General features: G+C 40.8%; 1 protein-coding gene across 5 annotated transcripts in view; it reads left to right on the forward strand.

Annotated features, from left to right (window-relative positions):
* DLG5 (discs large MAGUK scaffold protein 5) overlaps positions 1 to 15,338 on the forward strand; it is a 153,500-nt gene that overhangs the window by 77,810 nt on the left and 60,352 nt on the right. For all 5 annotated transcript variants that reach the window (XM_031956410.1, XM_031956411.1, XM_012553933.3 and 2 more), the window contains 4 exons: positions 3,150 to 3,318; positions 4,072 to 4,215; positions 6,064 to 6,247; positions 13,745 to 14,004. In XM_031956410.1, coding sequence (XP_031812270.1) covers positions 3,150 to 3,318; positions 4,072 to 4,215; positions 6,064 to 6,247; positions 13,745 to 14,004 — 757 coding nt within the window. The remainder of the gene's footprint in view (positions 1 to 3,149; positions 3,319 to 4,071; positions 4,216 to 6,063; positions 6,248 to 13,744; positions 14,005 to 15,338) is intronic.

The raw sequence follows: 15,338 nt of genomic DNA on the forward strand, positions 1-15,338 counted from the left end.
TTTGTAAAGTCAGAGGGTTGGTCTAGATGATGGCCAAGCTTCTTTCTAGCTCCATTATGCTCTCATGGGGAGGAGGGATGGACGGGGATCCAGGAGAGCTGGATTTCAATCTCAGCTCTACTACTTGGTAGAGTCATGAGCAAGTCATTTTGACCAGTCTCCAAACTTCAGTTTCTTTAGCCTTAAAATGGGAATAATAGTAATAATACTGTCCCCTTTCATGGGGTTGTTGGGAGGAAAATGGTCTTGCAAGGTTTAAAACAATGTGTGAATATGATTTAGGATAATTTCAGGGAGACTTGCTCTGATCCCCTCTCTCTTCATTGCATCATGCTGCCGAATGGGTTTGTTGTTATAGTTGAGTCATTTTTCAGTCATGTACTGCTTTTTTCTTTTCTTTTTTTTTCAAATTTTTTTTTTATTATAGCTTTTTATTTACAAGACATATGCATGGGTAATTTTTCAGCATCGACAATTGCAAAACCTTTTGTTCCAACTTTTCCCCTCCTTCTCCCCACCCCTTCCCCTAGATGGCAGGTTGACTAATACATGTTAAATATACTGCTTTTTTCAAGGGGGGAAAAGGGGATGGTGGCAAAGAGTCATGCATCTGGAACCAGAGGCCCAGTGTTCAATTCTTGGCTTTTCCATTTAATATCTATACGATCACTTTTGTTCAGTCCTTTTAGTTGTGTCCATCTCTCCTTCACACCATTTGGAATTTTCTTGGCAAAGATACTGGAAGGGTTTGCCCCTTTCCTTCTTTAGCCCATTTTACAGATGAGGAAACTGAGGCAAACAAGGTGAAGTGTCTTGCTCAGGATCACACAGCTAGTAAGTATATGAGACCCAATGAGTCTTCTTGATCTTGGACCTGGAACTCTATCTGTTGCACCTCCTGGTTCTGCTTAGTATTTGCCTTCCTCTGTACTGGTTGATATAAAACTGGGCTTGTCTCTGTTCCTCACACATCATAACACCTTCTGTCTCTATGTTTTGTATTTCTTTTTTCCTCTCTCAGGCCTGGAAGAGATTCCCTCCTCATCTTGGTGTGATAGAAGCTCTCAATTCTAGACATAATCCAAGTGCCACCTTCTACTAGAAGCTTTTCCTAGTCCCTTTAAGGGCTCCTAGTTAACCCTGAGTAACGACTTAGTATTTCCATCACTTCCGTGTGTTATTATTGTGTTCACGTCATCTGTCCCAGTAGAATGGAAACTTCTTGAGAGGTAGAATTGGCTTCATTTTCATTTTAATATGTGTTCCCAGTGCCTAGTATAGTGCCTCACACAAGTGTGTGTTGATTGATCCTGCACAAAGCAGTATGAACTCTTTGATCCCTGACCTAAGAAAGCTTTCAGTCATAGTTGGGGACAGAAATCTTAAGAAACTTAGAATTCAAGAAACAGAACAATAGAGTCATTGAATGCTTAAAAGACTAGATTACTTGCCAGACGGAAGAGTTTGTGTTTGAACATTGAAGTTATTGGTGACCTTTGTAATGGTTCATGGAGAAAGAGAGAAAGATGTGATCAGACTTTGGCAGTGGAGGATGGATTGAGATAGGAGAAATTTGAGGGAGCAATACCTGGAAGACAATCATCCAAGAGAAAGGTGATGAGAGCCTTAAGCAGGATGGAAGCTTTGTGAGAGTAGAAAATGGATGGGAAGAAGTGTTTTGGAGGGGCAAGATTGGGCCATTGGTAATTGGTGAATTAGGTGGTGATAATTTGGGTATCACTGAAGTTTTGCTTTAGGTATGTTGAGTTTCACATGCCTGTGGACTATTGGTTTAAAATGTTTACTTGGTATTATTTGACTGGATCTCAGGAGAGCTTTTAGTCAATAGTTTTGTGGCTGTTAAATTATCTGATAAGCATTTATTAAGCACCTGAGGTGTACAGGGTATTCAGGAGGACCTACCTCTGATATGAGGATTCAGGGCTGCTCATCCACCTTTGTTCCCCACCTCCTCCCAGCTCTCACCTGTGGCTCTAAGAAGCTGTAGCGCATACAGCGGTCATATCCTGTAAAACTGTCCCAGCAGATGGGCTAAATCAAGTTGAGGGTAACCAGCAGGCCTCAGAGGCCTGTGTCCCCCAATCATGTGGAAATTTTCCCTGGTGGAACAGGAGGACAATTTGTCCCCATGGCTGTGTGGTTCCAGTGCTGTGGATCCTTCGAGTTTCTATGCATCCTGGGCCATTGCTGGCGATCCTGCTTTTGTCTTGCCACTGGACTGTGATGACCTCTGGAAAAGAGTGAGACTGAGGACTCTGTGCCCCTTCGTGCCGCTCTGTCTCCCTTAAATCCAACTCACATGCAAGTCAAGACACCACCCCATGATGTCATTTGTCCTCTTCAAACACAAAAGAGGAACAACATTAAGCATCCATTCTGTGCCAGGAGTTGTGCTAAGCATTGAGAATACAAAAAGAGGAGGAAGTCCTTCTCTCAAGGAGTCCCAGGCTAATGGGGTAACAAGAAAACAACTCTGTAGGCTTGTGTTTTATTATATAAGTATGTGTTTTATATATAGTTATGTTAAAAAGTTATATATCCTAGTTATGGAGCATAGTTATATGTTTTGTATGTGTTGTATGCTTACATGTGATACATTGAAAATTGTTATGAAATACAATAAAAAAATCTTTGTTTAAAAAAGCTATAGACAGGATAATTTGGAGAGTAAGCCTTATGGGCCCACAGATTTATAGAAATGAGGAAGTCTGAATGACCACTTGTCCATAGGACCATAGAAGGGCCCTTTGGTCACATAAGATGAACAAAGTGGACTCTAAGGTCTCCTCCCACTCTGTGGATCTGATGCCCTGGAGGAAGGGGGACCAGGACCCTCCTTTGTCAGTGACAAGAACATGACTAAGTAATGGGAAGGGAGGGCAGGCTAGTGAGCAGCATGTCAGGGAGGATCATAAGCTGGATTTGGAGGCAGAAAGGCGAGTTCAAATCCCTCCTGAGGCTGAACAAAATCCTCTCCTCTCTCTCAGGCTCAGCCCTTTTTGAAAAGCGGGATAATAAATAGCCCCAGGGCTTACCTCGCAGGCTTGTTGTGAAGCTTACTTGAGATGATGTATGTAATACTCTGTTGCTTCCGCCACAGCTGGGACTCTTATTTGCTTTTTCTCCAGGTACGACTGGAAAGGCGTCTTCTCCTCCACCTCCCAGCACGGAGAGCAGGCAGGCAAACGAGAAAGTGGAGACTCTTCTGATTCAGTTGAGGTTGATCACCCGAGAGAGGGATGAGCTGAGGAAGCGCCTGGCCCTCTCATCGCCTGGTTCGACTTTCGATGACTGCAGGTGAAATCTTCTGCCGGCTTTGCTCTCGTTATTTCATTCCTTTATTCATTCATTAAGCATCTTTGAAATGTCTGCAGCGTGCTAGGTGCTAGAGACCCCCAAATAAGTCTGAAACCTCCCTCCCCTCTAGAAACTTAAATTTTACTGTACCAATAGGTTACTTATGCAAATTGGCTGCTGTGTAAAGCATAGAGGCTTTTAAAATCTTAAATGAGTAGTTTATTTCTGTACATGTAGATCAGTGAGCTGGCATTTATTCATCATCTGCTATGTGATGATGATACAAAGGAAGGCAAAAATAGTGCCTTACATTCTAATGAAGTAGATAGCAAGTAAAAAGTCAGGTACATGTTTGTAAGTATCTGCTCTATGATAGGACAGGGAATATGAAAATAGAAAGTATTCTTTTTTTTTTTAAATTTTTAATAGTTTTTTATTTACAAGTTATATGCATGGGTAATTTTACAGCATTGACAATTGCCAAACCTTTTGTTCCAATTTTTCCCCTCCTTCCCCCCTCCTCTAGATGGCAGGATGACCAATACATGCTAAATATGATAAATTAAATACAAAATAAGTATACATGTCCAAACCGTTATTTTGCTGTACAAAAAGAATTGGACTCTGAAATATTGTACAATTAGCCTGTGATGGAAATCAAAAATACAGGCGGGCAAAAATACAAGGGAGGTTGAGTGCTTGTTGCTTTGTCTTGGTTATGTTAATTTGCTTTATTTTTTCCCTTTTTGGCAGGCCATACCACAAGCTGAACCCTGACTATGAGAGACTCAAGATTCAGTGCATGAGGGCTATGTCAGATCTTCAGTCCCTCCAGAACCAGCATACCAAGACCCTGAAGAGATGTGAGGAGGTCGCCAAAGAGGCTGACTTTTACCAGTAAGTGTTGTCCAATTACATCAGTACTTTGTGGTCTCCTTACTCTAAATTTTTTGTTTTTATCTTTTAAAATGAAAAAAAAAATTAAAAATCAACAAGCATTTATTTTTTCTCCTTCTTAGTCCCCCTCAAAGAAAAAAGAAAAATAAAAACATAAACCCTAAACAAAAGTTTACCACCCGCTTTAGGCTGCATTCCCAAGCAACCCGACTCCAAGAAGATCTGGTCCCGGTGCGCCGGGGGCCGCTACCGGCCTCACACTGTCCACAGGCACCTCTCAACGGTTTCACGTCCTCTTGAACTCTCTCTTCAAAGTTCTTTTCAACTTTCCCTTACGGTACTTGTTGACTATTGGTCTCGTGCCGGTATTTAGCCTTAGATGGAGTTTACCATCCCACATTGACCATGTCTCCAAATTTGCATCTTATTCTTTATTTTTTATTTTTTTAATGGCATTTTCTTTTTTTCCAAACACATGCAAAAATAGTTTTCAACATTCATCTTTGCAAAACCTTGTGTTCCAAATTTTTCTTTCTTTCTCCCCTCCCACCCTCTCCCCAAGACAGCAAGCAATCTGATATAGGTTAAACATCTGAAGTTCTTCTAAATATATTTCCATATTTATTATGTTGTGCAAGAAAAATCAGATCAAAAGGGAAAAAAACAAGAAAAATAAAAATAAAAAGCAAGCAAACAAGTAACAACAACAATAAAACTGTGAAAATATTATCCTTTGATCCACTTTTAGTTTCTACAGTTCTCTCTCTGGATGTGGATAGTATTTTCTGTCATAAATCTATTGGAATTTGCATCTTATTCTTAACTTTGCAAGCATTAACTCTCTTTCCAGAGCTGTATAACATGCTTTTTCTATTTTTAGCAATCACACTTCATCCCTACATTTGAACGGTTGTCTTTGGAGTCTATGAAAGTTGTCTTTCTGTACATTATTGTTGTTATTTCAGTTCAAGCCTTCCCAGGTGTCTGAAACCAATCCATTCATTACTTCTTAAAGTGCATAATATTCCATTACATTCATATCCCATCATCTGTTTGGCTATTGCCCAATTGATGACTACCTCCTTAGTTTCCAATCCCTTGCTCCCATAAAAAGAGCTGCTATAAATATTTTTGTACTTTTGGGTCTCTTTCTACTTTCTTTGATCTTTTTGAAGTATAGATCTGTTGGTGATATCCCCGAATGAAAGGACATGTACACTCACTGCTAAAACCTCCCATCTTTTTCTCATGTACTTATTTACAATTCTAGACTTGAAACCAGAAGTTCAAGATTCAGTTCTGATCCTGGCTTATCCACCAGCTATTTCTGCATATTTTTCTGGGCTTCAGTTTCTTTATTTCTCAAGTGGGGACTCATTCTGCTTAGATTTTTCCTAATCTTGCGTGGATAGTCAAATAAAATAATAGATAGAGACATACTTTAATCCAAGTTTGAATTAATTCAGTAGTTCTAATTCTAAAGCTGGAGTGGACCTACAGACCAATTCTTATTGAGGTCTAAGACTTGCCTAAGATCAAATGGTAACATCAGCAGTATAAAGATTTGAAGCCAGCTCCCATGACACTTAAAGCTTTCTCCACTGTACTATACTGTTGGGGTATTTATCTGAGATGTTCCTTAGCCCGTTGCTGCTGTCCCTTTTTGGAGAAGGGTTTTTGACCCCATTCTCCTTCCTCTCTGAGCAGTAGCACCTATGTATAGTATATTGTATATTATTTCCTCGGTACTTAGTCTGTCTTTTCTCCCATCCAGGCAGGGGTTGTCATGGGGCCCTTTAGGGGGATCGGGTCTGGGAGGGGACGAGGTGGACTGTGGCTATTTTTCAGTACTCTCCACAACCGACTCCTGAGCGATCAGGCTCAACTGAAAGAGGATGTGGACACTTTGAGGCGGGAGAATGGACAGCTGCTCCGGGAGCGGAACCACCTGCAGCAATCCTGTGAAGACATGAAGCGGCTTCGAGAGGAAGACCAGAAGGAGATCACTGACCTTCGGGCCCAGCAGCAGCAGGTAGCCCTGTGGGTGGTCGGGGGGAGCTTGGGCATGGCCTGGGATGTACTAACTGGGTGGACACATTTTGGGGGCCTCTGCTCTGCTATTCCGAGGATCAAATGGTGAACTGTCAAAATGCTTTGAGAAAATTCAAAGCCTTTGCCCTGTATAGTAGGATTATCCTTGAGGGTCAACTCTGTGGCTGGTTCTGACTCAGATCTCAGTGGCTGGGGTCATGGCAACTTAAAGGGAAGAGTATCAGATGTGAAATCCTTGGAGTCTGGTTTTGAAGCTGGGTCATATGAAATAGTGGAGGCAGCCTGAAAGCCCAGAGACCTGAGTGTGCTCCCCTGTTAGCCCTGTCATAGGTTCCCCAGTGATCTTCCGTGGGATGCTGTGCCTCCTGACAGAAGAGGGGCTCAGTCTTAGCCTTTTGTATCCTAGATTCCTGTGGCTGTCTGGGGAAGTCTTCTCAGATCATATTTTTAAACGCTTTTTTAGGTTACAAAGGTAATCATATTGAAGCAAAGTAAATTCACAGATCCCTTCCCCTCCTGAATCTGTGAAGATTAAAAAGGTTGAGAGACATAAGTTTTTGGGTAATTTAATCATTTTTATAATAAGGGCAGTATGTTATGGCCATCTCTCTTAGATCAAAGACCTTCATGGTGGTGAGCTCACACTTTATTTACCCTTTGAAGAGTAGGTGTTCAGTGAGAGGCTAGGAGTGACATCATGTCACCCTTGTACTGGAAGACTTATCTCTATTTCCAGACCACCCCCAGGCTTGGGCAATCTATTCAAAGAATGTATGCCCCACCCAAGTCTGAGCTGAACACAATGGCCATTCCATTAGGGTGGGGTCTTGAACCAGAAGGTTAGTTCAGTCTCATTATCAGAAACGTCTTTCAAGAGACTGAACCTTTAAAAATCAGGACTTTAGGAGAGAACTTTGTATTGCCCCAAATTGTTGATAATTGATAATCATTTCTGTCAAATACATCCACAGATAGTAATTCACGTGGCCCAGTTAAGAATCCCTAATCTTGGTTATCTCTAAGGCTCCTTTTAACTATATGAATTGTGTCTTAGTCTGTGCAGGGAAACTCCCTCTACTTTACTTTCTCTGTTAAAACGGGACAAGCCGTACTGTTCAGATTTCACCACGATGTGGATGAGACACCATCTATTGATAAAAATATCATGCTTGAAATGGGATTTGCTTCCTTGGAAGTGCAAAGGGGCAAGGACTAGCAGCCCAACTTGTTTCTCTTTGTAGACATCTCATGAGCAAATTCATACAGTGAGTTAGCCTTCAGGGTACCAATGGGTCCTGATTTAAGCCAACTTGATGGGGGGAAAATCTCAATTCCCTCTCTCCCTCCCTCACTCTTTCCCTCCCTCACTTTTTCCCTCCCTCACTTTTTCCTTCCCTTCCTTCCTTCCTTCCTTCCTCCCCTCCCTCCCTCTCTCCTTTTCATCCTTCCTCTCTTCCCTCACTTTCTTCCTTATTTACTCCTTCCCTCCCTCCAGCTCATTTTACAGATGAGGAAACAGGCCAACAGGATTAAAGAACTTTTCCACTACTAGTTAAGTGTGAGGCTGGATTTGAACTCATCAAGATGAGTCTTCCTGATTCCAAGCCCAGTGCTCTATGCTCCATGGTGCTCCCTAACTGCCTCCACTGCATTTTACAGATGAGGAGGTAAAAAAACCCAGGAGAGCTAAGGGATACACCATGCCTTATTGTCTGTCACACAGAAAGTAACAAAGGGGGGGTTTCATTCCAGATTGTTGTTCGTCCTTCATCCCTAGACTTCCGGAGCCAATACTCTTTTCACTTTTCTAGTCTACCTCTTTGGATTGAATGAATATGAAAAAGCTCTTCAGAAAGTATAGACTACTGTATTCCAAGAGAATGATAATTATATAGGCGTTGGCAGAATACCTTGTGGATATAGGATTTTCATCCAGACTAACAGTGAAATCCCCTGGACTTCTGAGACGATTTAATTTTTCTTCTAGAACATTTCCTAAAGTTTCTAGATCAGGATCTTTAACCCCAAACTCAGCACTAAGTTAATTAAAATGTTGATACCCCTTTCACTTGATTTGCAATTGAAAGATACCTTTGAGATTTAGTGCTCTCATTTTATAGATGAAGAACCTGAGACCCTGAAAAGAAAAGGAATTCCTCTCATCCAACCCTTCTCCCAAGTTTATTTGTGGTGTCTAATTTTTTCTCATTCTTTGTTTCCTCACATCCTACCTTACTCATTCTTCCCAACCATGTCTACCTTGGTCATTTTTCCAAGTACTATTTTCCTTATTCTGCTTTGAGCCTACAACATGATTTTTTCTTCATTTACATCACCCTCCATGTCTACATCATCTTCAAATGAGGTATATTCTCCCAAGCTTTCCCATTATGTTTACATTAAATCTACTTTTTAAAACTGCCCTTCCCAAGGTGTAAAGGTAGATCTTTGCAACCTCTCAATGGAGACTGAGAGAACTTTTTTTTTTTTTTGGTGGGGGGAAGTGGTTGGCAAATTCAGGTTGTTTTACAAGCAGCAAAGTTTACCTGCCCCATTTACCACCTTTCTCCTGCTTCCTTCACAGAAAGCTGAGGCCTTTTCTACCACCTGACTGCCCTACCCAGTTCCTTGTCCCTATTCTTCTAATAAGAGACACTTAAAGGTGATGGGGGTGGGGAGGAGAAGAAAGGTTGGTGTTTGAATAAACTTTGGCTATTTAGGTTCTCAGAGTTTATTCAGATAGAACAAAGCCATGTGGTGATTAATGCCCTTAAAATTTGCAAGAAAAGGAGAGCTTAACTGGAGTGGAAGAATAGACATTTGTGAACTGTACAGAACAAACTGCTTTCTCATCAGAGGGTTTTCTCTTTTTCCAACCTGGTCCCTGGGAAAGGGGAAAGGGGGTATAGCGGGGTTCCTGCTTTGTAGCAGAGCAGGTATCTGGCCCTACTTCCCTAACTGTGCTAGGTGTTAGGGCTCCCTTCTCCAAGGACCTTGGCCAGTCCGGGTTCCCTGACAAGGCCCACAGGGGAAAGGTCAGCCTGGTTCCACAAGGCTGGTTTTGTTGCCTGGATCCTCTCACGGCTTGTAAACTCCAAGAGGCCCTGGCTGACTAAAGGGGGCTGTTTGCCTTGTGTGTTTGCAAGAGGGATTTACCCATCTCTCCTGCTGGCTGGATGATTTATGGTTTAGAGGAAATGTCGATGCTTTGGGTGTGACGGCTGAAGGGATTTGGTTTCATGTCTGAAAAGCCAAACCGGTGGTCCCTCCAGCTTCCCAGATTTTCAGTTAAGCTGTTCCATCTTATGGGGATGTCAAGGGTTATTTCCGTCTCCTTCTTAGTGGATTTTGCTAGTGTCATTCTTGTGAGAGCTGGGACTAGCCTTGGATTCTCAGTGATACACATAGGAGAATTCCTTCAGGGACTTGGACATTAGAGTGAGAACACTGGAAAATCTCTTAGGATTGAAACCATGTCACTATCCTCATTATTACCCTGTCCTTGAGTTTCCATTTCCTAAAAATGAAGAAAATTCCTTAGAACATAGATCTTGGGCAGAAAGGGATCTTCTAGTGCTCTTTTGTCCAGTTCCTTGATTTCACAGATGTGGAGCTCAAGGCACAGAGATGTGAAGTCCGGGGTCATATGGATGTTAAATGTCAGAGGTGGGACTTGAAACCAATTCCTCTGATTTCAGAACTGATGTTTCTGTTTATTTTCCTGGGATCCATTCTACCAGAAATTTAGGCTTTTTGAGGATGGGAACTGTTTGTTATTGTTTCTGCATCTTGAACACTTGACAAATGGTGTCTAATTGATGCTTGTTGAATTAAATTCCCTGGGAGTTGGGGAAAAAGAAGGGCAAACTTTCTCTCATTTCTTTTTCATCCCATTTAGGCTAAAGGGAAAGCTGAATAGGCCGAGTCCTTTTCTTAGCTTGGGGCTAAATACCTGTTCTTGGCTTGCACCTTGCCTCTGAGAGATTGCAGCGCTTGTGGCAACTAAATCCTGGGGGAATATCATTTCTTCTGAGAGCTATGGTACTCATCTCTTAGGATGACTATTCCCTTTGGACAATGGAAGCAGGCCAAATTTAAATTCCTTTTTAGATGCTGCCTTAACCCCAGTGGCTTAGTATACATTTATTTCTTGGTGGGTTTGCTGATAAAGTGAGACTAGGTAATCACATTGAACCAGAGGGCACTTTTGGGAGTATATTCAATTGCTTCCTTTCAGTCTAACTGTCCTTTGTCACAAAAACTTGATCCACTTTCTGGACTATTTATTTCATTCTGGCCTGGTCTTGACACCTCAGGGTAGTATCCAGGTTTATCAACAAGCGAGTGTTATTGGTGGATGTTGTATGTTTCTTTCCATTTTAAGGAAAATAAATTCACAGTCTCTTTTGGCATTAAGATTCCTTGAGGACAATTCAGTCTTTGGTCTCAGGGATCTACTTTTCTACTCTGAGAATGTTGTCATTTGCTTTGGAGAACTGAACTCTGGGGGCTGAAGTTGCTCTATATGAAGCTTTCCTTTTTTTTTTTTTTAAAACTTGTGAAATGGAAAGAACTCTTGGTCTGTAAGAGGATTTGGGTTTGAATCTTGTTTCTGCTATTTAATACCCATGAAAAATTGGGCAAATCACTTAGGATCACATCCATATAGAGACAAATGGAAAGTTGGATTTAGTCCAGCATTCTCATTTTTTCAGAGAAGGCCTTGAGATTCAAGGATGTGAAGAGACTTGCCCACAAGTAAGTAAACATAACCAGGCTTAAAGCTTAGGGACTTGGACTCCAGCTTTTCTGTTTTTATAGGATATGGCAGTTCCGAGGACTCATGGCTTCAATTTCCTTATCGCAAAATGAAGAAATTGGCATCTCTATGATCCTTGTTATAATTGCTGGATAAGTTTTTTTCAATAATCATTTCTAAAAAAAAATAAAAACAATTACCATTGAATACTAGAGAATTCTTACATGGTCCTTCCCACAACTGCCACCTTGTGGGTACCACCAGAATGACAACAGCTGCTTTTCTCTCTGGTATAATAAAGCATCTTTGATTAAAACTGTAAGGACTTGGGATTTGCAGGATTAATTCAAACATAGTAAAAGGAATTCTCATTTAATAAACTATAAAAAATTTCTTCCTCTGTGAATTTTCATAGCTTTAAAGATGGAATGAAACAAAACATCTTGCTTTGTGTCAGGCATTGAGGATATACATAAAAGCAAGACAGTCTTTGCCTTTAAAGAGCTTGTCTTCTATTGGGAAAGACAACACATAGGGGAGCAAGAGTTGGAAGAGGAGAATTACATGGTGATTTGGCTGGTCAGTCATAGGGAGGAGCTCAGACCAAGGACAATAAAGTGAAAGGTCAATAAGAACCCAGGTCGGGGGTCAGGATCTGAATTCTGGTGGGACAGGGAGGAGGAATTGAAAGAGCGTGGAATGGAGAGGGGATGACTTGAAAACGGCCAGGAAGTAACTTTAAAGGTCATTTACTCTAACCATTTAGTTTCCCAAATGAGATCCCTAAGATCCCTCATGTATCTGCTGAGCTGATATTTGAATATAGCTAATTAGTGTCTGAGACTGAATTTGAACTTCTGACTATAGATCCCCAGCTTTGAGCACTGTGACTCTACCTAGCCGCTTTTAAGGGGAAGGCAAAAGTCTCTTGCATAGTTGAAGTATTACAGTTTCTGTGCATTAAATCCAAGCATTTGAATCATAGGGTAGTTTATGGCATGCTTAACAGCCCAAATAATTCTTGGTTTATACATAGAATTAGCTTAGTTATCTGTTTTTCCAGTCCTAGGCAGATTAGAAGGAAGGAGAGGATCTGGTGGAGTAGGTGCACTGACAGGATTGAGAATTAACAGCTGGCAGCCTGATAGTGGTGGAGGAGACAGAACCCCATAAAAATGAGATCTGACTCGAAAGCCTCAGCAGCAGAGGATCATGTCATTTATCGTGAGGAGAAATGTCCCATAGCACAAGAGCAATGGGAATTAAGGTGCTGGAATACTCAGCCCTTCAGTAATTCTGTTGTTTATAGTAGATTCCTTTAGAAACAATTAGAATCATATTCTCCATACTCTACTTAAGAAGGCAGGCAGTTCTGTGATACATTTTAGATAGATTCTGTCCAAATTTGTTAAAGTGCTTTGAGACTTAAGAGTTGTAAGCTTTAATTATTTGGGGAATTCACCTGTGTATGATAACTTAGATATTTATACAGGGTTTTATGGTTTGCATAGTATTTTACATATATTTATTTGAGCTTCCCAAAATTCTGTGAGATAAGTTGAGGCAAATATAATGATTAGAGAGAGGAGTATACTTGGAAGTAGGAAGGCTTGAGTTCAAATTTTGCCTCAGATGTTTCCTAGCTGTGTAACCCTAGACTAGCCACTTAACCTGTCTGCTTCAGTGTCCTTCATCTTGTAATGAGGATAATAATTGTACTTGCTTCATTAGATTGTTGTGAAGATATCAACTATTCAGAGGTGTGTGTGTGTGTATTTGTGTAAAAAATATATATGTATAATATAAAAATATGTAAACTTACATATATACATATTTGTATATTTACCCACATAATATACATTTACATATACACACACGTGTGTGTGTGTATGTAATATGGAACTAGAAATCAAACAGCAAACCTTTATTAAATATGTCCTGAGTGCCAAAAACTACGTCAGTCTTGGAGACACAAATGCAAAAAAAAATGAAATTATCTCTATTCTTAAGAAGCTTCTATTTTAATAGGAGAGAAAAGTATATTTGTTTGTCTGTACAGACTAACTCTAAAGAGGATGAATGCAAGTAAATGGAAAATAGTGAAATATAGTTGTTTGGTAGGTTAGGTAGCTGGGGAGGAAAGGCATCAGCCTTTGGAGGGATCAGGAAAATACAAGATGGTGCCTGACTTTGCAAAACAGGAAGGTACATTTTGAACCTAGGTGTTCACTTGAATTTCTGCTGCTGTACCATGCTGCGTCTCCACCTCATTCTTTGATAATTCTGGATACTTCAATCATTTCATATCTTGTCTACTTGAAGTAATAATAAGGTTTAAAAATTTTTAAAAAAATTCATGCTTTTAGTTTAGTGAGGTTAAAGTATCCTTCAAGAAGATCTCTGTGAGTCAGTGTAATCACTGTGATGATTTCATGGGATGTAAAAATGTATAGAGAACCCAAGATCCTCTAAATTAGCTGAATGCTGGTGACTAGAGATCTGGTCTCAAATCCTTTGTTTTTCCGCCTACCAGGTGCACAAATTCCCTTCTTTATGTAATACCAGATTGATGTTTCTGTTGAAAAAGACTGTAAGCCTTTTCAAGGGCAGGTGAATCTCCATCTTGCAACTACTTCTGTCTCTTACATGGGAGAGAGATAGTAAGCCTTTCCCTTTTCACCCCAGAGCCTTTGATAAACAGGTCACTTACATTTTTAGGTTTTGAAGGAGAACGGTTCATCAGAAATCCTTAACACGCTGTATGACACAGCCATGGGGAAGCTGGAGGGACTAAAGAAGGACTATGATGGATTGAGAAAGCGGTACAACGAGAAGGTCGCTAATCACAACACTGACCTGAGCCGGCTGGAGCAGATGGAAGAGGAGAACAGGCGCCTGCAAAAACAGACAGACACACTGGTGAAACAGAGAGACACATCCATCCACTTCCAGCAACAATACTCCTTATCCCTAAGGCGGTAGGAGCCAGGGGAGGGCTGGGGAGAAGGGATCTAGGGAAAACGGGGCCAGAGAGCACAGTCTCTGGAAGAGTACAGTCGAGATGATTTGGCTGGGTGACAGCATGGGGTTATTGATTTGCAAGGCTGATCCTGGCTCCCACCCCACTTCCCCCTGAAGTCAAGAGGAATGTGATCCCATTTCATCCTCATGCCATCCTTAAGAAGAAGGGTGGGGAAGGGGTTTTGTTTCCATTTTCATAAACTGGGACAATAAAACTTAGAGACTTGAAGAGTCTTGCTCAGCATGATATAGCTAATGAGTAGAGGAGTGGGAACTACAACCCAGTTCTGATTCCTATCTAGTACTCTTTCTGGTTGACCTGAAAGCCATTGAAAGCAATTGGGAAGTGCCTGGATCAGTTTGAGATCTTTCTTGATATCATAGATCAGAAAGAGATCTCAAAAGTCATTGAATCCAGTGCCCTTCTTTTAACAGTTAAATAAACTGAGGCTCTCAGAGATTAAGTGACATGTTCAGTTTCATATAACTAGTAAGAGTCTGAGGCAGGATTTGAACATAGGGCTACTGGACTCACTGTTCTATCCACAGTGCCGTACTGCCTGCTCAGGTTCTGTTGAAGGAGTGACAAATCCACAGCCAAGTACCATGTAGACACTTACTTCTTTTGTAGCCCTTTAAATGAAGCTGAGGGGAAAAAATGCATCCAGGGAGAATCCTATTCATATTGTGATTAAGAAGTAGTAACATGGCCTTTGAGAAACCTATAATGGTCATTATATAGGAACATAGGAGCAATTTCTAATGAACCAGAATGATCATCTCAAATATTTGTTTCACAGATTGTGAAATTGGGGGAAGAGGTGTGCAAAGAAAAGAGGTTTCAAAGTAGATTGGTAGATAGAGTTCTGTTCCTGGAGTCAGAGAGTTCACATGTAGACATTTGCTAGCAGTGGGACTCTGGACAAGTCATTTAACTTTTTATTGCCCCCAGGAAATTTGCTAAGATTTCAGTTTGCAGAAAAATGTTAATTTTCATTGGTAGAAAGAGTTCCACATTGGGAGTTTCCTATACAGATATGGCCCCTTCAATAAAGTTACTTACCCAGCGTGATAATGAAAATGAATGAATTCCTTGTTTTAAGAATAACTTTCTCTAAAAAGTTAATTATGTATTCACCACATTATTTTTACAAATATCTATTAGTTTCTCCCAAGATACTATGTTGAGTAATATCCCCACTGGTCCTTTTTCTCTGGAAATGTCTATTTTAAAACCGAAGTGCTAACCTTGCGATTGAAAGGCTACCATCTTATGACTCTGTGTCTATGT

This window comes from Sarcophilus harrisii, chromosome 2 (genome assembly GCF_902635505.1).
Source record: "Sarcophilus harrisii chromosome 2, mSarHar1.11, whole genome shotgun sequence".
NCBI lineage: Eukaryota > Metazoa > Chordata > Mammalia > Dasyuromorphia > Dasyuridae > Sarcophilus > Sarcophilus harrisii.